Source organism: Echinops telfairi, unplaced genomic scaffold (assembly GCF_000313985.2).
Source record: "Echinops telfairi isolate 266 unplaced genomic scaffold, ASM31398v2 ScPeMD7_7425;HRSCAF=8463, whole genome shotgun sequence".
Classification (NCBI taxonomy): Eukaryota; Metazoa; Chordata; class Mammalia; order Afrosoricida; family Tenrecidae; genus Echinops; species Echinops telfairi.
Genome location: NW_022111325.1, coordinates 7,611,793 through 7,627,694, shown reverse-complemented (window position 1 = coordinate 7,627,694; position 15,902 = coordinate 7,611,793). Strand labels below are relative to the sequence as shown.

At 40.3% G+C, this 15,902-nt stretch overlaps 1 protein-coding gene across 1 annotated transcript in view; it reads left to right on the top strand.

Annotated features, from left to right (window-relative positions):
* Nucleotides 1-15,902, top strand: part of DCAF8 (DDB1 and CUL4 associated factor 8) — a 57,291-nt gene that overhangs the window by 7,841 nt on the left and 33,548 nt on the right. The window contains exon 3 of the mRNA XM_045298434.1: nt 14,342-14,416. Coding sequence (XP_045154369.1) covers nt 14,368-14,416 — 49 coding nt within the window. The 5' untranslated portion in view covers nt 14,342-14,367. The remainder of the gene's footprint in view (nt 1-14,341; nt 14,417-15,902) is intronic.

Below are 15,902 nucleotides of genomic sequence, written 5' to 3'. Positions count from 1 at the left end.
AACGGGACGACCATGAATTGGGATTTCCCTCTTATTAAATTTTTTCTAAAGCTGCTAAAAAACTTGCATTTACAAAGTAGTTGATAAAAATGTCCCTCTGGATTGTGCAAGAAGGGCGCTAAGAGGGCCCCTGATAAGACTTGGTAGATAAACAGTCATCAGACGTGGCTGCCTTTTCTCCTCTTCGTCAGGCTGGGCTCCTCGCTTCCGGCTCTCCATTTCGGCAGGCGAATCTTCCTTCGCTTCGTGGTGAGCACCTTCAGCCTGTTTTCCCTCCGCTCCCCTTCTCCCTTTGGCTCGCACTTTTTTTTGGTCTGAAGATTTGTCCTTTTCTGCTGCCTTTTTGGGCTTTGTTCCCACTTTCGCAGCGCAGGTTTTGCTGGCAACCTCGCTGATCTCTTCTGCTCCTCTTCCCCGCCCCTTCAGCAGAGCTGGGCTTCCTTTTGGGCTTCTTGGCACTGTGGGGAGGGTGCTTGCAGGACGCCTTCAGACCTCGGGCCACCGAGAGCTTTCTCGAAGCTGAGTTGCCAGGTACTACCACTCTGCCCATCACCGGAGGTGCTAGGGGAAAATAGCATTCTTGATGTACAGGCAGAGATTTTATTGTGGAAAACCAATGGAAAGTGCATAGTATTTTTAGTCAAATTAAGAAATTGAAGTCGGATGCCTTGAGCATTATGAAAGTTTCTTAGCTCTGCTGGAGGTCAGCACTCAAGGGCTCGAGTACATACATTCCTAACATACCCACCCTGAAATACTGTTACTACAGGTTAAGCCAATGAACTATAAACACAGGACATTGGATATTACCAACAGAGAGAGAAGGCATTGGTCCAGGTAAGGAACAAACTCCTTGTTCATAGTTTGGCTACTGGAGCACTGCCTCCTCTTGCTCCTCATCTTCTGTGGGGATTGCTTTGGAGTCCTCCCTCTTGATCCTCATCTCTTTCTTGAGAGGGGGAAGAATGAAAAAAAAAAAGAGAAGAATGTAAAGAAAGGGCGGAATCTCTGGTAAACTGCTTTACTCTAGTTTATGTAATAAGAAGGTGCCCAATAGAGCTCTCTGAATTCATTATAAAAGGCCAGTGAGAATGGATAAGCAGATTTCAGAGGCTTGCAGCTGTGCTCTATGTTGGGTACAATGTTTAGAGGATCACTGGTGAGTAACAAAAAAGTTCTGGCTTCTCTAGGAAATACAATCTGGAATCAGATAAAAAGCTAGAAAGATAATGTAAGTCATTTATGGGCCTAGCATGTGCAGACAGACTCTTTGCGTATGCTGTCTTACTCTTCTAAACCACTACTGAGTAGTGGTATCATTCCATTTTATAAAGAAGAAATTGAAGCGCAAAGTACGTGTAAGAAGTAGAATCCAAATCCAAGTCTGAAAGACACCAAAGCCCTTTTGTGCTTTATCATATGTTGACTTTAAAAACAGTAGCTATTTATATTTATGCTAAATAAATGAACTATAAAAGTTCACATGCAGTATAAAAGGTTTATATGTTAATGATAGTAATAGGAAATTTGAAATTGTTTGGGCAAGGGCTTTGAGTTCTTGATAAGCTAATGAGTTTTTAAAAGAAAATACTTTTTGTGGACTAAGGTAGCTGAGCCCTGGTGTTTTATGATCCTTAAATAGGAAGAAAACCAGCATCTCATTCAGTCCCTTAGGAAGTTCTATAGGAAAAGCTATTCTTAGCCCTTTTTATCAGGACACATATTTCTGTACCTCTCTGTAGCACTTAAAATATAGAAGGTCCCTTTCTTGAAATATTTTTTATCTCTTTAAAAAATTATTATTAATTGGGAGTTAATACATTTATTGTTCCTTAGTTCAATTATGTCGAGCAGAATTGTACAATTGCTACCACAGTCAGTTTCTAGATATTATCCTTCCTGTATCCTTGACATCATCTCCCTTTTACCTCCCCGCTTCACTGTGGTGACCCCTCTGACACCCCCACCCACCCCCTTATTCTCTTTGCTGTCCGTGTAGGTTCATCAATCCTGGTTTCATATACTGAAACACAGGAAAACAACACAGCTTCATGAGGGTGACCTCCAATGACGTAACGCCTCTGAGATACATCCTAATATGAACAAACTAAAACAGAACAAGATAAAAATACAGAAAATGTTGAAAACCAGATCAGTTAAAAGAGGGATCAACTGACAAAGTTTAAACTGTTCAAGTCAGATTTATACCTTTGATCTTCTACACTCATCTCTCCAATGCTCTGTTTAGTAACCACTCTCCTCTCATCCCTCAATTGTGGATAGAGAGAGTTCACCCAGAGGCTTATTTCCTATATAGTTCCCACAAATGATTCTTGGATTCCCACTGTCATCCATTGTCTTATGCAAACCGGATTCTTACAATTTAGGCTAACTTTGACTTCAGCTTATATGATTTACAACCCTTCGGTGACTGATGGTGTGCTTCTTCCATGTGTGCTTGGTTGACATATCACTTAAATATCTGCTTGTTTGGAACCAACCCTTTAAGACCCCAGATGCTGTTTTATTTGCTAACCCTGTCATCTGTGTTCCTGTCCTGAGGGTAAGTATAGAGCAGGTTCATGATGTAGGAACTAGTTGTTCTTAAGTTGGAGCCAGGGTCCTTTATCTCTTGACTTTTTATTCCTTCATTGAATTCATTCCTTCTACTTCCCCCTCCTTTCCTTTGCCTTCTCTCCTCTTCCTTCTGTTTCCTAAAGCAAGTAAGCTCTAGATTTCCCCCAAAATGTCTTTTCTCTCAATACTTTACTAGACATTTTTCCACTTTGTTTTTAATTAAGGTGTAAGTTAAGAGCATTTGAATTTGAAGCTTTTCTGTACAGATTAATCATCAATCTATGTCTGCCCCTTATTTATTTGTCAAGTTTTATACCTGCATTAGTTTACTACTAACTACTTCGTTTTTTTTACTGTTCTTAAAATGTCAACTTGGCTTTTACTCTCCTAGCCATTTTTTCAGGTATGATACTAGATTTCCTTTAGGCACCCAGGCTTAAAGACATGTTTTTACTCAAATACTACCTCCACAGTGTTTTTCATATTATTTTCATTTCATTTCCATCTGATATCAACCCCAGACAGACCCTCGATACTTCTTTACCTAGGTTATAATAGCTTTTAAACTTGTTTCTTTTTTCTTTTCCGTCCATTTTAATGCATCCTGTTAGCCTGAACCAAATAGTCTTCCTAATGCCTAACATTTTGTTTTGCCAAGAAACGTTTGACTGTACATTACCTACTAAATAAACTAAGTGTTTTCCACAGCCCCCAGACACATATTGCACACACTTACGCCAGCCTTCTGCTAGGTTTAACTGCTCAAATATACTCTAATATCTAGCCAAACCAGACTACCTGTGTATTTTCCTGAACATAACACGTTTTCCAGCCTCTGTCTTTTTTCACCTAGGCCCTGCGAGTATGTCTTCCCTTCTCAGCTGTACCCATTGAAATCTTATACTCCCCTTAAAGCTAATTTCTCCACTGAACGGTTTCTCCTTTAAACTGAATATAATGTTTTCCTCTATTGATCTACAGCAAAATCCTCATCTTTTTAAAATAATACTGATGCTTATATCTCCTGCAAAAGAGTTAGTTGTATACTCATTTTTTTTATCCCCTTAATTGATTGTTGGCTACAAAGGGATCCTTACTGCCCTGTTTATATTTGTAGCTCCTGTATTGGCTTATTGCATTACCAGCTTGTTGTATGCGGATGAGCCACTGGGTGGTGCCAGAGGCTTATAATTTGCATTAAATGGGCGCTATAGAGCTGTTGTGCAGTTGGGTGGTTCTGTGCTATGAAATCTTCTCCACAGTAGGAATAGAAGTTAATTTCCCCGGTCTTGACTCAGCTTTCCTTCTGCGACTCTGTCCAGCCTAACAGCGAGTCGCTGCAGTATATTCAACAGCTGAAAGTACTTAATCAAGAGTGACCCAGATAATAGTTAAAATGAGAGACAGTTTGTAACCCTGTAAAATACACAGGAACTATAACATTCCATTGTACACAAAGAAGGTAAATTCTTTAGTCAAATAGAGTATTATAAAATGAAAAAAAAAAAGTGACCCAGAATTAAGGGCTACAAATTATCTTGGAAGCAATATAGCCAGATGCTCCTTAGAAGCTAGGATGGCAAGATTTTGTCTCATGTACTTTGGACGTAATTATCAGGAGGGACCAGCCCCTAGAAAACGACAGCATGCTTGGTAAAGTTGAGGGTCTGCTAAAAAGGAAGACCTTCAAGGAGATGAATAAAGACGGTAGCAGTGGGCTCAAACAGCGTTGTCGTGAGGATGGTGCCAGACTGGACAGTGTTCTGTTCTGTTACACAAGGGTCACTGTGAGTTATAACTGAATTGATGGGCACCTAGTAATAACCTCTCAATGTGTTTTTTGTTTTAATGTTTTATATACTCTATATTGGTTTTAGTATAAGAGTTACACTTTGAATTTCAGTGGCCAGGGTTCTCTGGTTAATTCATTCCCTCTATTGAAAAGCAGCAAGCAGTGTGCATCAGGAAAGCGGATTTGGAGACTTATTTAGAGGGAAGCAGAAAAATAGTAAGGGGAATGAGTTAAAACAAACCATTTAGGCTTGAAAACAAAAATTGGGCTGGAGAAAAAGTCGGACTGGTTGATTACAGATGGACTGTGGGTCTTAGAATTGAGAAGCAGATCCACTTGGGAGGGAGATCAAGCTTGAACAGCTGTGGAGTTAGGAGTGGAATGGGACCTCTTTCTTCTCAGATATCTGTCTTACTAATAAAGGAAGTATCTCCTACCTTTCACTTTCAGAGGAAATTCTAAAACCTCATCTCTTTTAGGAGTTGAAGAGTCATCTTGTCTTTAATGTGATTGCTGGTAAACCACAAGGACAGCTTTAGCTTTAGCAAAAATTATTTGAAAAACATTTGTTTTCAAGTTAGGTGAAAGACCTGACATTTTGTTCCCATCTGTAGTAACAGATTGACCAAATACCTGTTGCTCTTGAATTGATTCCTGTTCATCGAGACCACTTTAGTCAACTTCTCTTAATAACACCAGCATTGAGAATGAAGTATTTTGAATTGTTGGGTTTTGTCCTTAATGTTTTAATTTCTCTATGTCCATTTATTCTCTCAAGTCAGAGTTATTAATCAAATTTACATACGTTACATACCGTGACATTTACCCCTAATATTTTTCTTCGGATGACTCATTCTTTGAGTTCTCACAAGCACAGCTATGTAGCACCTCCAAAATTGCATAGAAGGCCCATCATTTCAACAAGTTTCCAGTTGCCCCTTTGTCATCAATCCCATCTTTCACTCCTAGCTCTTAACAACAGCTGGTCGCTTCTCTATTCCTATAGTCTCTTCTCTATTCCTATAGGTTTAGCTTTTCCAGAATGTCCTATAAATGGAATGACATATTATGTAACTGTTTGAGTCTGGCATCTTTTCATTTAGCATAATAAATTTGAGAAACCTCAGTGTTTTTGCATAATCAGTAATTTTTCTCCTTTTTATTGCTGACTAGTGTTCCCTTGTATAAGCAGTAGCTCAATTTCTGTCAGTTTATCAGTGACTCAGTTGAGGCAAACAGTTGCCCTCTCCAGCCTTTTGACAAATCTGACTTAAAGCCACTAAAACATTCACCTACAGATTTCTGTTGTGGATTTATATTTTCATTCCTCGTGCGTAAATACCTAGGAGTGAGATTTCTGGGTTATTACATATAACTTTATGAGAACTGCCAAACTTTTCCCAGAGTGGTTGTACTATATTTTGCATTTCAACCAGCAGAATATGGGAATTTCAGTTTCTTAACAGCCTTGTTACCCACTCTAGCAACTCTCTCGATAAAGTAAGCTTTTAAAAAAAAGTTTAACTTATTATGTTTTCCTGATGACCAATGATATTAAACATCTTTTCAAGGTATTTGCTACCCACACAACTTTAGTGAAATAATCTGTTCAAAGTGTTTGCCCATGTTTTTTTAATTTAATTTTTTAAATTGTTTGAGTTTCTTCTGGTATAGTTTTGTCATTGCCCTTTCTCATAAATGTGTTTTAAAACTATTTTGTCCCAATCTGTAGTTTTTTTATTTTTAACAGTATCATTCAGAGGATAGAAAATTTTAATTTTGAGAATCACTTTATTAACCTTTTATGATTTGTATTGTATGTGTGTGTGTGTGTGTGATAAAGAAATATCTGCCTAAGTGTAAGGGACACAGATTATTTCCTATGTTTTCATCCAGAAGTTGTATTACTTTAAATTTTGCTTTCAGACTTATGATCTGTCTTGAGTTCATTTTTTATATATAAGCCATGACTCAAGATCTTCTCCCCACCCTCTTTGGATATTCAGTTATTCTAGAACATAAAGCTTCTAGGGCAGATTTTTAATCAATATTGGGATAAAAAATCAGTTCAACCCCAGTGGCTTTAAATTGATGCTTGGTAACTCATTCACAAAATAATCTTAGCCAGCTTATTAGCTCCCTTTCTGCTTGGTTTTTACTTAATGTTATGTCATTTGCTTGGTTAAAAAATATATGGTTTTTGGTTAAAATATTTTTAAAGCGTTTGTGTCATTAATTCACATTCTTATTAAGAAAAATCTAAGTCACTAGAAATTCAGACGACACCACCCTACCCTCCCATCCCCCAATAATTACTTTTAACCATCAGTTTGGCTGGGGTTATGGTTATTTTTAGAGTATGCCAGTAGAACTAATCTAATTAAGCTCCCAGCTACCTGGAACAGTGAGCTCCTCAGCTCTTCCAAGCTCAGCATGGTTGGCTCTGGACTGGATTTTATATGGAAGTTGATCTAGGTCATGAAAATAGTGGATATTGTTGTTAATGCAGTGTATTAAATAATAATGAAGATATTTTGAGTTTGGGTCAGGTGTGATTCTTAAACTCATTCTAAGATTGTGTTCTTTGGTGATGGAGGAGATTACGAAGTGTCACGCTAGAAACCTGGGGTACAACACAGCATCCTGGCACACTTTGACTTGGGAAATTATTCAGATTTATGTTCTAGGGTTGTGGTGTGGTGGCAAGTTTATTCACTTTGGTTGAAATTTATATTCTAAGAATAACTGTTCATCCCCAATGTCGTTAGATTTTATTATTGTCATTATTTGTTGGCTTTTTGGAGCAATAGTTTCCCAGAGTGGGACTTTATACACCCAGAGAATATGCAAAATGCTCCAATGGTATTTAGAAAAATGTTGAACTTTCTATTTTTCTAGAGATATTAAGTATAATATTGTGGGCTGACTGTGTGTGTGCCTAAACGTGCGCATGTACACACACACACACACACACACACGCACGCACGCACTGTGCTCAGAGTTTTCAGTGGTGGGAAAGTTTTTATACCATTACTTTACTACTACTGCAAAAGCAGTTTTGGCATGCATAATTCTGTGTAACACAGACCATCTCTGGAATTATTGAAACCATTTTACAGATGGAAAAAATTGAACCAAAAGAGGATGAAACAATTCTTCCAAGGTAACGGCCTCTCCATAATTAGAAAACCATGGACTTCTAGTTTTCAGTCTCGGTTCGGATTTGCTGAATTCTGCCTCCTCTAAGATGTGCCCTGCAGAAGCTGTCAAGGCAGTGATGAAGTAAGGCTGACACCGGCTCTCACTGGAGTGTCTTTGCTTCTGAATTTAGCAGTAAATCTGTCAACTTTTTTTTCAGGCAATGATCTCGTCTTAGAACAAACTTAAAGTGTTTTTCCCAAAAGATGGCTGTGCAACCTCCGCTTCTGCGTTAAAGCTCCTGGCTCTCTCTTCCCTATTATCAGAAATAGGTGGAACTTAGAGTTTTGGTTCCTTGTGGTCAGGGGGGCTAGAAAAGCAAGTGTATTTTCTAGAGCCATAAAAGACTAAAGTTCCCATCTCCACCCCCATTTGTCTGGATGTGAAAAGTCCCTGGGAAAGGGGTCAGATCAGATCATGCATTTTTAAGGGGTTTGATGTTGTGGTTACACGTTGGGTTGCTAACTTCAAGATCAGCAGTTCAAAACCACCATCCGCTCCTACCGAGAACGATGAGGCTTTTAACTCCGTTAAAGTCTCAAGAAACTCACAGGGGCAGCTCTCCCCTGTCCTGTAGTCTCGCTGTGAGTCCGCATCAACTCGATGGCAGTGAGTTCGGTTATTTGGTTGGGTGGTCATGATACATTCAAGCAGATGCTCACGAGGATGACAGCAGCAGCAGAAACAACAACCACAGAAGTGGACGCTCCCCCCTGGTGGTGGGTGTGCACACTGAAGAGCGCTGTTACAGGGAGGGAAAGGAAGCCATTGGAAAATACATAACAGTAGTTTTACAGTGTGGGAACTCTGACCCAGAAATCCCTGGGACAGCTGTGTATCTCTGGGTAGTGTTTGCTCTTGTGTAAGCAAAAATTCTAACTTCTGTCATAGGGAAACGGCCCTTAGGGGTCTGTGGTATACAAGGGGTCTTCAAAAAATTGGTGGGAAAATGGAATGAAATATTAGGGAATTTTTCCACAAAGTGATCCAATAAAAAGGAGACACACACAGATCCCCTTGTAGAGGGGTCTCGGGGAGGAGACAAGCCAGTCAGGGTGCGATGTAACAACAATGAGAAATACAACTTTCCTCTAGTTCCTAAATGTTTCCTCCCCGCTCCCACTACCATGACTTGAATTCGACCTTGCAAGTCTGGCTAGACCAGAGGATGTACACTGGTACAGATAGGAACTGAAAATCCAGGGAATCCAGGGCGGATGAGCCCTACAGGACCAGTGGTGTGAGTGGCGAAACAGGGAGGGTAAAGGGAAAGTGGGTAGGAAAGCGGGAACCAATTACAAGGAACTATATGTGACCTCCTCCCTGGGGGACAGACAACCGAAAAGTGGGTGAAGGGAGACGTCGGGCAGGGCAAGATATGACAAAATACCAATTTATAAACTATCAAGGGCTCATGAGGGAGGGGGGAGCGGGGAGGGAGGGGAAAAATGAGGACCTAATGTCGGGGTTTAAGTGGAGAGAAAATGTTTTGATAATGATGTACAAATGTGATTTACATAATTGATGTGTGTATGGATTGTGATAACAGTTGTATGAGCCCCTAATAAAATGTTTAAAATAATAATAATAAAAATCCGTGGAAAATGCAGTCGAAAAAAAAGAATGTACCAGGCCTTATGCATTGTTATATTCTGAGCTATTGGATACTGCATGACCATAGTTGAGATTCAACAGATATTTGCTGAATTAAAGAATTTCCTACTTAAAAAAAAAAATACACACACACACAAAAGTTCAGGCAATTCTGGGCTTTTAGAGAGATGAAAAACTAATTCTTGAGGAAGGTTCTCTTGAGCTGCCTTTTCATCTTTGTGAGTGGATCCTAATGGGGGTGAAATAGGATTATTTTCAGAATAGTAGACAGTTTTTTTGCATCTGGAGGTAGGAAAACATCAGCACTCTTCTCTGTGGACCATGAGATAGATACTGGTTTCCTTAGGGAAGGCGTCCTCAAACTGCGGCCCGCCGAGGACATTTATCCGGCCAGTCGGGTGTTTTTGCCCCGTTTGTTTTTTTACTTCAAAATAAGATATGTGCAGTGTGCATGGGAATTTGTTCATAGTTATTTTTTTTTAAACTGTAGTCCGGCCCTCCAATGGGTCTGAGGGACAGTTTAAAAAGTTAAAGTTTGAGGACCCCTGGCTTAGGGCCTTAGATTTAAATAGTGTGACCTTTGCAATTAATATCAATGATTTAAACCTTAGGTGTAAGAGAGGAGATTGCTCGAATAGTAACACAAATGGACTGTTGGCAGGGAAACCCGTGCTGTGTGAGGAAGACCACTGTACAGACATGTGCATGGAAGAGAGGGCTGGCAAACAGCCTGCGCTGCAACAGCTGGCCCCTGGGCTTCTGTATGTCACCCACTGATCCGTGTGGGGCTCTGTCTTTTATCATCGCTCTTCAGGTGTTCTTCCCTCCGATCCAGCCCATCCCTGCTCTGGCGTTCTTGTTCTCCCCGGGACTACTATGAGTAATCTTTGGGCAGCTGTCTCTTGGCAGAGGACACTTTTTATGAAACCACTTAGATTTTTGTAGAGGAGAGTGGGGGAGGATGGGGGATAAGGTTAAAGATGGGGCTACTTCTGGGATAATTGTTATGAGAATAAAAGGGCTGTTGAAAGATTAGGGGCCAGTGTGTCTGAGTAAAAGGGCTGGGGTCATAATCATACTTTGTCTTTTACCAGTGCCTTTTGTGCAAGGCACTGAAAGGGCTTAACAAAATTCTGTTCTGAATAATACTGTTCTTTGCTCTGGGATTTGCTGGAGGTGGGAGTGAGGCCCTGAAGAAAGCTAATCAGCATTTTTGTAGTGGTGGTGTAAAGATGATGCGGAGGCAATAGCTGACTCTCTTTCACTGTGGGAAAGAAGACTCAAACTCCACGTGAGCCAGAGGCGCTGCTTTGGAGGCAAAGGTTAGATGTGCATGCTGCACTCCTCCGTTCTTTCCTGAGTCCGAGTTGACTTCTCCCCCACGCACCACTCAGTGACCAACACACTCTCAGACACTGTTTAGGGTTATGAGGTTTCTTAGGGAAATTAGAAAACACACTTGGCTGAGTTCAGTCTGACACATAAAACAGTAAAACTGCCCCCTACTGTTTTCAAGCCTCTAAATTTTTATGGGAACAGACTGCATCTTGCTCCTATGAAATGGTTGGTGGGTTTGAACTGGAAGTCAGCAGGATATAATTTCAGCATCAGAATTGCACAGGATACATACAGTTCTTTGGTCAGGATCACCTTTTAGCCTAGTCCACAGACACCCCTCTCTTTTTCTGGTCCTCACGCACACCACCACCTGCCCTCTGTCCTGGTAGGGCAGTGGTACAGAGCTGGTTAAGTATGGTGATGAATGCCCAGAGGGCACTCTGTTCTCCTGCGGACCTCAGCCCAAAGTGCTCAGGTCAAGCTCCTTCGCTAAGTGCCTGGAAGCAACCCACTCAGCCTTCTGCCTGAAGGCCCTCCACTTGCTTGATCTGTGGACCTTGAAGTCCACACCTTTCTCTCTCGTTCTTGTTGACATTGCTGCTGCTTCTCTGACATCACATCACATCACCTCTTGGATTGAGGAGGTCGAAGGATCTTGGAGTCCAAAGGACACACTCTCCTCCTGATTCTTTCCAGATGATGGTGAGATCTCTGCCTTTGCTTTGGAAGTGGCTTACTTTTAAACCTATTGAGATGGCAAAACTGACCCATCTATGTTAGAGGACCATACATTGATCATTTATTAGTGTGGTCCCACCTACATGGGTGTTAAGTACCTTATTTACATTATTAGCAAGCTATTGAATACCACTTCATATTTGCTTAGTCTTCCATAGTAATTTGGTAAGAATTACAGACTAGCCAGAAGAGTAATATCAAGTCCTACACTACATGCAGATACTAAGAGCATAAAAACGAGGCATCCTGACTCTTAGCTAGGGCGTTGTCAGAAAGACTGATCTGGTGAAAGTTGGTTGAATGAGTAAGAATTAAGTTTGCTATATTATGAAATGGGATCAGGTGTTCTAGTGAAAATAAAGTTCTTTTTCTTCCCTGGCTTTCTACTTGGTAGCTGGTTGTTAGTCATAACAGGAAGCAAAGCTTCTTTAAACTTGTTTATGTTGTTTATTAAGGGGAGAGTACCCCTGCATGCTAAATTCTAGCTCTTTGCTCTTTCATTAATATCCTCTGCCTATCGTAAATTGGAAGCTAGCTACCCGAGTGGAACTAAAAGTCCAAGTTCTTATCCCAAGAACTTGGTTTCTTCTGCATCTTGTTTTACATATAAAAGATCTGGCTCATCTCTTAATGTTTTAAAGATGTGTTTTATAGGGTTTGTGGTTATGTATGTAACTAATATTTTTTTTCTAAATTGTTTTGTTATTGTTGAGAATATTGTCCAGGTTAGTGATGTTGACAACACGCTTCACGCTGTGCAACCATTCTCACCCTCTTTTGAGTTGTTCCTCTACTATTCGCATAAACTCTCTGCTCCCTTAGAGTTCCTATTGAATCTTTCCAGTTCTTGACAGTTTGATTCAATATAGATTGTACTTAAAAGAGCTTAATACTTTTTATTATTATTTAAATGAATCATTTTATTTGGGGGCTCTTACAGCTCTTCCGTACATCAGTTGAATCAAGCACATTTGTACATTTGTTGCCATCATCTTTTTCAAAACACTTTCTTTCTATTTGAGCCCTTGGTATTAGCTCCTCTTTTTCCCTCTCTCTCCCCCACTCTCCTTCTCTTGTGAACCCTTGATAAGTTATAAATTATTATTTTCATATCTTACACTGTTCACTGCCTCCCTTCACTCATGTTTCTGTTCATCCCCCTGGAGGCGAGTAATTGAACATCGATCATTGAGATTGGTTCCCTGTTAAAAGTGCTTAATACTAAGGCAAACCTTTTTGACTAAATTAATTACTGTTTGGTTTTCAAATTAGTGCAGGCACTATTTTTTATTTGAAGTTTAAAGATTATCTTGGATTAGTAGTTCCAGAAAGTCTAAAATTCATGAGAATTTGAAATTCCGTTTTGCATTTCCCACTTTTAACCAGGATTCTTCTGTAGACCCTTTTACCAGAATGTTCAGTAATGCTAGACAGACACTGTCCAGCCCTTTCTGTTCTTCTGGCAAAGAAGGCAGTTGTTCATGGAGCCAATTGGGCACATGTGTTAGTCCGGTTGACTTGAGAAACAAATTCATAGACACTCGTGTATAAGAAACAGCTTTTTATCAAAGAGTAATTATATATTAAGAAACCATCTCAGCCCAGTACAGACTAAGTCCATAAGTCTGATATTAGCCCATATGTCTGATACCAGTCTAGACTCATGGAACACATGTAATGACGCCAAATTCAGGGTGGAAAGTCTTGTGAATCCAGTGGCGGTGAAAGCATCTCCCCGCTGGCATGGGTCTCCACGTGGCTCCTCCTGCTCTAGGACTCTGGCTCCATCAGCATAGCTCCACGTGGCTTTTCAACAGGAATGTGTAGCAGAGAGTCTGTATCCCCCACTCCAGGGAGAAAAACAGGAGTTCCCAGAACCCCCAGGAGAAAGCCATACCCACACAGAAGCCTCATTGGCTGTGACCTACCTGATTGACAGGCTAGACTCTACCCCTTTGCAAGTTGACAGATTATGTAACTGCCACAGCACACATTTTGAAAAACAAACCAAACTCATTCCATGAATCAGTTTTGACTCATGGTGACCCTACAGGACAGGGTAGAGCTGCCCCTTTTAGTTTCTGAGACAGTAAGTCAATGTGAGTAGAAAGCCCTTTCTCCTGAGGAGCTGCTGGTGGTTTCAAACTATGGACCTTGCAAATTGCAACCCAATTCATAATCACTACATTAGCGCGGCTCCATCGCCACACATTCCATATCATTCTTTTTCTGACTCTCCTTTCTCTCTTTCATGTAACTAGGGAGCAATTGTGCCTTGAATGACTACCTGTAAGCTTTTAAGATCCCAGGCACTGCACAATAATTAGGAGGTAGAGTAGAAACATTAAACACATTGGGGTCAATTATATGGGATCTTGCATGAAACTGTGACCCCAAACCTCCAAAACCAGGAACCAAATCCAAATCTCATGAGAAGTTTGGTTGTACATTAGCAATCTTAGCAGCTACTCTTTTTTCTTTTTAAAAAATTTTTGGTCATTGTTATAAATGTATCTGTCACATAACTTTTGCCTGTTCAGCATCTGACAGGTGTACATGACTTAGCATTTGTAACAATCTTGGATCCAGGAGGGCAGTAATGAAGCTAGCATTTTGAGTTGAGACTCTGCTTGCAGAACCTTGTCACTTGAAACATACCTGATGTTCCAGGTTTTATTTCAGGTTCCCACTTTCACATCTGAAAAGACACTGCTAGTTACTTGGTGAATAAGGTTGAGTTGGTGGCTGACCTTTCAAAGATAATGACCCTTAATTTAGGAAAGAAACAAATACCACCTGGGTACTTTTCAGCAGCTGAGAAACATTATCATTTTTTAAAGTTTTTCATCCTTATAAAAATAACAGAGACAATACATGGTCGTAGGAGAAAGTTGAGGCTACCTCCTCCTCTAAAGATTTACAGCCTCAGAAACCTTTTGGGAGCAGTTCTCTTGTGCCCTTTGGGGTTGTTATTAATCAGATTCAAGTTGGTAACAGTGGATATACATTGTTAAATCTGTCTTTTTTTCATTGTTTTCCCCAGAGATGGTTCCTAATTGTTTCATTTTCTTCCTCTAAATCCAGGCTGGCTGCTACAAACATCATTCAAGATGTCCAGCAAAGAGAGCAGCACAGATGGCAAAACAGACTTAGCGAATGGTAAGGGTTCAAGATGATGGCTAAGCTATTTTTGGGATCAATCGAGGTTTTCCCTCTTAGAGATACAGAATAGACCTGGGTTTTAGTGGAAGGACAGTAACCTTGCTTGTGTTGTGTTTCTAAGAGATCAAATGGCTTGGAAATCTGAAAGACTGTAAGTTTAACAGATAGGCAAATCTAGGAGATGTTGTAATAAAGAAAATTAAGATCTAGTTGGTGATGGGAACAGAGGAGTTGTTGAGGTTGAGGATCCCCAGTTATGTTGAAGGTCCTTTTTCATTTTACATCATAGTTCAGTAGATACAAAGTTCAAATCCAACCAACCTAGTTAAACTGGGGCTTTCTTTTCTTAACTTTTTTTAGGGGCCATTGATGCCAAGTGTTAAGTCTAGATCAGATTTGAAAGCAGAATAACAAGGTGCTATAGACTCATCAGCTGCTACCTGAGTCTTTGGGCCAATGCTTGACCTCTGAGCCAACTTGTGGACTAGGGAAAAATTCCAAAACGCAACTGCCATCGAGTTGATGCTGACTCATAGCAACCGTACAGGACAGGATAGCTCCTGGGAGCTTGTGATCCAGCAGCTCTTTACAGGAGTAGAAAGCCCCATCTTTCTCTCACAGAGCAGCTGGTGGTTTCTAACTGCTGGCCTTGTGGAACCCAGCCAAATGGGTAACCACTACACCACTAGGGCTCCTGGTGGACTAGGAAAGTGTCCTCCAATTGAATCTAGTTGGGCAGCACAGAGTCCAGCACTTCTTAACATCTTGCAAGTCAAGACTAGGCTAACTTCCAGTTGATATAATTAGTAGAGCAATGATGATCATGAGTAAGGAGATGATATCTTAAACATACACAGTTTTGTTGCTCCTTTATTGTTTTCTTATCATTGCCATTTATTCATCTTATGTCAAGGAGAGGTTCAGATTTTTCATTGGGTTTAGTTAAAAGGCAGTGTTCAAGGGTAGTTTATTGATTTGTTATCCTATTTTTTGGAGTGTTAGCCTATTGATTTGGAGCTCTGCCATTAGCTAGATCCGGGATTGGTAAACTTTAGCCATGGTCCAAGTTTGGCCCAGCACCTGTTTTTATAAGTAGTTTTAGAACATGGCCTTGTCCATTTGTTCACATAGTGTTGCCTATAGCTACTTATGTGTTGTTGTTACAGCAGTGGAATTGAGTAGGTATAACCAATGTGATCTGCAGAAGCTAAAATTTTTACTGATGGGCCCTTTATTTTGGATAGGATGATACTAAATCTTTGGTCATTGCCTATTAGGACCCTTTTGCTAAGCTTCTGATACACTCTGGCCCATAGGTTAATGTGGTAGAGCCCCTGAAGTCATCTGATTTGTGGGACATAATGCATAATACACATAGTTGTGATTTTTTTAATCATTTTATTCGGGGCTTGTACAAGTCATCACAATCCATACACCCATCCATTGTGTCAAGCACATTTGTACATTTGTTGCCATCATCATT